This window comes from Colletotrichum acutatum, assembly GCF_030867785.1.
Source record: "Colletotrichum acutatum strain CBS 112980 chromosome Unknown BDZ83scaffold_21, whole genome shotgun sequence".
Classification (NCBI taxonomy): domain Eukaryota; kingdom Fungi; phylum Ascomycota; class Sordariomycetes; order Glomerellales; family Glomerellaceae; genus Colletotrichum; species Colletotrichum acutatum.
This window is the reverse complement of record NW_026849015.1, coordinates 14,708-21,601: the sequence shown is the minus strand read 5'-3', so window position 1 is coordinate 21,601 and position 6,894 is coordinate 14,708. Positions and strand designations below refer to the sequence as shown.

The window sequence follows — 6,894 nt, the reverse complement described above, 5'->3', positions numbered from 1 at the left end:
TGTGCGAACTAACGGCCATTGGCGGTCCCAAGACGGAGAGCCTCGCGGCTGGACAAGATGGAAAAGCCTCACGGCTCGGTGGTCTTCTTTTCAAGGCGTTTGATTTCTTCGATTTTTCTCTTATTAAAACAGCGGGGGTTGTCTTGGTGCTTCACGATTGCCTGGTTGGCTACCATCGGGAGGCGTTGCGCAATCTTCTCAAGCTCAAAATACCCATCTTTTCTACTGTGTACGGAAAACCCAAAGCTAAGCCTCGCGGCATTGTACATGATCTAGGCACATGGATCTTGTTGGTATATTCGAGGTATCTCTCGAGGTTATGAGTTACGTCTCTTTTACTTGGTCTATGAATTCTTGCCCCCGCGACAGATATCTATCCACCTATGGGACGAACATCGTTATTTACCAATCTTCAATTGTACCAAAAAGTATAGCAATATTCCGCTATGAGTTCATAATACACTTTTGCCCAAAGGGCATTTTCCACGGCACACACTGGGCGCTTAGCCAGGGGCGAGCGAGGCACACACACACTCTCTCTGGTTTCAAAAGCCCCCCCTTCGAAATGAGGCAACACTCGATCGCAACTGCGAACTACTTTGGGCACACATGTTGGGCGACGAGCGCGCATCATTCGCCCGTTCTTTCGGCCATTGCACCCTTGGCACTTGCTATTCCTCTTGTCTCTTTCCCCGCTAGAGCCCGATCCGACCTTGGACATTGCTCGGTGATGGGAGACTGGCGGTGGCCCCGCCTCTTGTTGACATTTCCCCTTTGTCGGTGACGTCTCCGTCTCCGTGGCATAGGGGCAACGCCAGGCGAGGAATAGCAGAAGGGGGAATAGGACAGCGTGAGGAGATTAACACGCAAGGTTGTTTTCTCTTACTGGCTTCATTGGTGCTGTTGTTTAGTATCAGGTGCCATGCTCTCAGTGCTCTCTGCCTGTGATAGACTGGAAGAAACCAGATCTACCTTATTCATACTCGGAAAGAAAACATTGATTGTTTTCATGCATACGTGGATTTGGATTTGAAAATAAGATGTGATCCGTTGAAGATCCGCCCCAGCCCTCTCTACGCCATGCCGCCGACGATTTCTACCGTCCGATACGTGTGGATTCTTTTTGTTAGAAATCGTCATCACCAGAGTGGTATTGCCCTCTAGCCATCCTTTAGAAAGTCAATTGTTATGGTACGAATGTGTAAACCTATTTTGAGTAGATCCATGGGCGGACTGGACGCGGTGAAAAATTCATGCTGGGATGCAAATCACCTTCGCGCAAGCCCCTTCCCCCAAATGTAGATGTTTCACTGTCAGTCAATGATTGGAGTTGTGCCATATCCCACCGTTGTAATCTATGAGTGGAACGGGGGCGAGAAGACCGCGTATGTCGAGTCTCACGAGAAGGGACACGTTCTTGGCCCCCCACGTGGACATCTTGCGATACTAGGGTACCCGGCTTTCGAGGAAGTCCCAACTTTGAAGGGCTGTTGCTTCTTATTTTCATTTTCAGGAATGTATTACTTGATGTGATAATTAATACACAGGCAGGCCCTTAAACGACATCAGAAGGGGTCAAGATTTGTCGGCGTAGGTTTCGTCGACATCATTACTTTTACTTGAGACTATTCTATAATTTCCTTATTTCTATGATGAGATCTCCCCATTAGAGTAGATGCTTGACGATGAAGTCTCACCGCCCTCAAGCTCCCCGACTATCCCAAAGACTCCTAAACCGCGATGCCCGCCCCATCAACTCCTCCGGACTACCAACCTCCACCACTCTACCCTCATGCATCACAACAACGACATCATACCCAACAATGGCCTCCAACCGATGCGCGACCTCAACAACAGTAACGCCCGCCTCCCCAAGCTCCTCGTCCAACACCTTTCTAACCTCCTCATCAGTAGCATGATCAACGTTGCTCGTCGCCTCGTCAAGCAACACAATACTTGCCCCCCGCGACTGCGTCCTCAGCACCGCCCTCGCGAGGCAAAATAGCTGCTTCTGTCCCGAGCTCAGCCCCGTCGCGGACATTTCCACGTCGAGACCACCCCGCGCTTCGATGGGTTCCCAAACCTTCATCTTGCGCAGGGCGGAAATCAGATCCGCGTCGGGGGTGTGGCCTCCGGGATCGAGGTTCTCGCGGACGGTGCCGGGCAAGAGAACGGGATCCTGTGGGAGTGTGGTGAGGGACGTGCGGATGGCGGAGCGGGGGAGGGTTAGGAGGGAATGAGAGGCAATTTTGAGGTCTCTCTCTCCTCCTCCTCCTTCTTCTCCAGATTTGAGATCAAGAAGACGGAGAAATGTGAGGAGAAGAGAGGATTTTCCGGAGCCGGAGCGACCGCATATACCAACCTTCTGACCCGGTAGTATTGTCAGCGATACATTTCGTATAACAGGGTCAGTTTCGTCGCTGGATCGGATGTTAGCTCACTCCAAGCTTCCGTATAGGGCTCACAATGCAACACTTACCTATAAGCAGCCGTCACGTTCTCAATCTCAATCTTCCCACTCCCAGGCCATGCCGGCGGCATCTCATCCGTCTCGCCGTCACGATCCTCGCGCGGGGTATACCGCACAAAATACTTCAACCTCGCAATAGCACCAAGGCTCGTCTCCAACATGGTCCACATCTCGATAAAGTCGCCCAGCGTCTGATTGAAGTTGATGATATTCACCATGGCGAGACCAATGGCGCCCATGGTCGTGGCATTCGTAAAGTACAGCGCAAACGCCACGAGAACGACAGCCATGCCTGCGATAAACAGGTCCAGCACGACGTTGAGCCAGCGCTGGACGCAGAAAAAAAGGTAATACGGCCTCTGCGAGGCGTCGAGCAGCGCGTGGTTCTCGCGGAGCATGGCGGACGACCAGGCAAAGGCGCGGATGGTGGGTAGGCCTGCCAGGACCTCGGAGAAGTGGGTGAAGAGCGGGGATTTTGCGTCGAGGTCGATGTGGCGGAGCTGACGGGAGGTGCGGAGGTAGTACTTTTGCAAGAGGTAGAGGGCGAGAAAGGACGGGGGGATGAGGGCGGCGATGTAGGAGCTTCCGGTGGCGATGATGGCGGTCTCGGCGAGGACGGTGAGGAAGCTGTGGATGGTGGCCCAGGCGGAGATGGGGACGCGGTGGTCTATGAGGGCCATGTCTTGGCTGAAGCGGTTGAGGGTTACGCCGCTGTCTGTTGTTGTGAAGAAGTAGAGGGGTGCGCTTGAGATGGGTTAGTCATTGACGAACAGAGATGCGAAGGAGGCCGTTCAGGGGCTTGGGGGTGAGATGGTCCTTACGCGAGAACTGCTTTGAGGAGAGTTTGGTGGAGGTGATTTGCGGATCGGGGGATGGCGAGGAGCATCCAGAAACTTGAATAGTCAGTAACATGAAATCGTTGTATGAGGCGTAGTCCGGAGGCTTACCCTAGTGCTACACCGTTGAGAACGATGCAGAGGAGACCAAACACGACATAGATTCCAAAATACATGGCCGGCCGGTCGTTCGTGCCGTGTTCAGTCCAGATCCGTAACCAAATTTCTACCAACCCGAATTAGCAATGCAGCTCCTTTCATATGGGAAGAAGTTTGAACAAAAGCAGGGACACTAACGAGGCATCTTTGTGAAAGCAACAAACAAGACATTCAGGATGAGAAACACAAGCAAGATGGGCCATCCGATAGAGTTGAGGTACATCCCGTAGCATTCGGTGTCACCCGTCTGCCTTGTCAACTCGGCCTCCGTGGCTCCGGGCGCGACGGCGACGGGCCGATCTGCTCTAGTGGGCTTTGAGTCTTTTGCGAGACCCTCGGTCGGTTCAACATCCTCTCCGGTGCCTTTGCCTTTGGTCTCTTCCTCAACGAGATGACCCCATGCGGAGCGCGGGATAGAGTCGAAAGAGATTTGATTATGGAGAATGGTGCCATCTTGAATCATGGTGATATAGTCTGCAGAGCGGAGGAAGTTGACTACGGGCTTGTCAGTCACCCAGCTTGGGCACTGGCCTATTACGTGGTAGACTCACCATGATTAGTTGCGAGAAACACCGTCATGCCCGTTTGACGTAGAAGCCCATCTAGACCTAGAAGACGCCGGAAGACAGCCTTAGACGTTGAGTTGTCAAGGCCGCTAAAGACGTCGTCTAGTAGAAGCAGTTTCCTGCGCGAGTAGACGGCGCGGGCCAAAGCCTGTTACAATTCCGCGTGAGTCAATCAGTTCGAACGCAACATTACTGCTCATATCGGCAAGTCAGCAGAACTCACCACTCTCTGCTTCTGACCACCGCTTAGAGCTACACCACCCGTGCCGACAATGGTATCCTCGGCCTCGGGGAACAGCGCAATATCCTCATCGAGCGTGCAGGCGTACACAACGGCTGAGAACCAGGCCTGATTGAAAGATGTCTGGCCGATGATATTTTCCTTGATGGAAACGTTGCGTAGCCAGGCGGACTGGTCGCAAAAGGCGACGGACGAAGTGTGAAGCGTAATGCTGCCGGTCGAGATGCCGGTTTCTCCTAGTATGGCTTTCAGTAGCGATGACTTTCCGCAGCCTACGCGTCCGACGAGAATTGAAATGGTAGCTTGTCGGAGGGCGAGTGATACGTTCCTCAAAATCTCGGTGCTGTCTTTCAAAATCAGTGTCGCATCACTTATGGTGACCATTGGCTTGCTGGTGTCGCCTGAGGTGACGGAGGTTCGATCCGTCCCCCTCAGAGACCCAAGCTCAATTCCATCATCATTTGCCAGCTGGATGGCCCGCGGAGTTAGAGGCTGCAAATCGGAGCCGCCGTGAATACTACAAGGCAGCGCACGGTCAGAGTCCAGAGAGGCCTTGGAAGAGCCCGTGATGATCTGTCGCTGGTCGACAATCTCATCCAAGAGGAGAAACTCTTGGATGCGCGTGAAGCAGCCAAAGGCTCCCATCAGCTGCATAATGGACGAGATGAGCTTGATGAGGGGCTGCGATACAAGCACGATGATGGATAGAGCCGTAAACGCCTCGGCGATGGTAAGGCCTTGCTCCGCTCTCGTCCAGAAGACGGCGGCGGCGATGATGACGATTGGGGTGAATTGCTGTGCGACTCCGGCTGGAAGGAGACACTTCGTTTCAGTATTTTCTCTTGCTCAGGGACCGAATTCGGTAGGATGGGAGGATATACCGATGACACTCAGAATGGTGACGAGAATTCTGAACTTGGTGGAGAGCTTCAGCTCCGAGACGCGTAGTTTCTGGATGATGTCGGAGAAGTGGTCCGTTAGGCCCATCATCTTGATGCCCTTAATCTGCGTGAGCATGGACGAGGTGATGGAGACACGCTTCTGCACGCCGTGGTTCCATGCCACGCGTGCCGGTGCCATTCGCGTGGAGAGCTTGGTTGTGAGAGCAGTGCAGACTGACACATGTGTTAGTATGTTCGTAGCATCTTTGAGAAAAACAGAACAAGGTGTTGGAAAGACAAGATAGGACAGAACTTACCCAGGCCTGGGATGAGCAGGAGAAAACAAGGCGGGCCAACCTGTCGGTACAACAGATACACTCCAACTGGGAGTTCAATGGCCGCCGCCCAGACGTCGTGGATAAAGGTCATGGACACGGCAATGTTCTCGATGTCAACGCTCATGAGCGTTACAGGGGCCGAGTCCTTGATGATGGAAGCATCGAGGCTGAGCGTCTTCTTGAAGATGAGGGAGATGAGGCCGCCGCGGAAGAGCGTCACAAGTTGGAAGGTCATGTGCTGGTACCAGCATCTTGAGACCTGAAAAGTGTATCTGTTAACTGAGTGCTTAGATGGCATTATTGTACGGGAGCGGGAGACTTACAGCAATTCCACAGTATATCAACGCTGTGGCACCGACGAGACCACCAGCAACGTTCTTCGAGTCTTCCGTCCGAGAGCTCCCGACAAAGTTTACAATTTGGTTGACGAGGAAGGGCTGGGAGAAGATGAAACCCGCAAAGAGTATGCGGGGGAGGACCGCTGCGAGAAAGGTGGTTCTGTATGCCCAAAACACGCTTCTGATCAGGCTCCATTTGCTACTTTTCGCCGCTGGGTACTCCGTTATCAGTTTATTTTCTCTTCTTTCCTTATGTATGTACCTCAAAGAGATAGGACAGACTTACCCCTAGACCACACCCGGTCAAGCCTACCAAGCAAGACCGTCGAGTCAAACTTGCGATCAATCGGCCCCAGATCTTCCAACCCGATCAGTAGCTTGAAACCCTGAAAGAACAGGCCGTTCAACCACCAGAACAAACTCCGGCTCACGACGCCGGTGGTACACTCTACCGCAACATCCTTCTCGCTGTCCGGCAGGTACGCGCGCTTCGGCGTCTCCTCCAGCACGAGCATGACGGCCTTGACAACGAGCGAGGCTGTGAAGACGCCAGCGAACGGCGTGAGGCCGTCTCGGATCCATAGCGTCCTGGCGTGCGCGGTGTCGAGGATGATGGTCAGGACGAGGTACCCGCCAAGGAGCAGTGACGGTCTGGCGGAGCGCTTGTGTTCTGTGTAGGACAGGGCGCCTATTGCGATGACTTCGACGAGGCTGATTACGCTTTCCGCTGCCGAGATTTTTGTTTTTGGGGCAGTTGGGAGAGACCATAGTGTGATGAGGGCTATTTGAAGGCAGAGAAATGCGGTTATGGCTGACTAGGATGTCGTCAGTCTCCCTGCCTCATGATTTCAATTATCAACAGGGGATCAATAGTACCAGCTTCAGCCACAGGACTTTCCCTGAGCAGACACGGATGCCATTCCGTAAGAGCGAGGTGATTCGGACTGGGACGAGGAGGATGAAGAGAGCGGATGGTAGGATGGAGAGAATGCTCTGCTCGAATAAGACGGTGAAATCAAAGTAGCCGCGCACCTGCGGGCCGAAGTAGTCGTCATCCACGCTCAT

At 53.3% G+C, this 6,894-nt stretch overlaps 2 protein-coding genes across 2 annotated transcripts; one reads left to right on the top strand and one right to left on the bottom strand.

Annotated features, from left to right (window-relative positions):
• Positions 1-837, top strand: BDZ83DRAFT_176535 (uncharacterized protein). The gene has a single exon (XM_060501498.1). It carries the CDS (start codon positions 281-283, stop codon positions 782-784), a length of 504 nt encoding a protein of 167 aa, XP_060367856.1. The 5' UTR covers positions 1-280; the 3' UTR covers positions 785-837.
• An 865-nt stretch (positions 838-1,702) lies between these two features.
• Positions 1,703-6,894, bottom strand: BDZ83DRAFT_693860 (P-loop containing nucleoside triphosphate hydrolase protein; the record flags this gene model as incomplete). Its single annotated transcript, XM_060511340.1, has 12 exons — positions 1,703-2,420; positions 2,480-3,214; positions 3,292-3,363; positions 3,418-3,532; positions 3,604-3,960; positions 4,017-4,179; positions 4,255-5,081; positions 5,154-5,387; positions 5,471-5,750; positions 5,815-6,041; positions 6,116-6,644; positions 6,706-6,894. 12 exons carry the CDS (start codon positions 6,892-6,894, stop codon positions 1,703-1,705), a joined length of 4,446 nt encoding a protein of 1,481 aa, XP_060367855.1.

Excerpts from the sequence above, each read along its gene's own strand:
- BDZ83DRAFT_176535 (XM_060501498.1), top strand. The coding sequence starts at position 281 with ATGGATCTTGTTGGTATATTCGAGGTATCTCTCGAGGTTATGAGTTAC.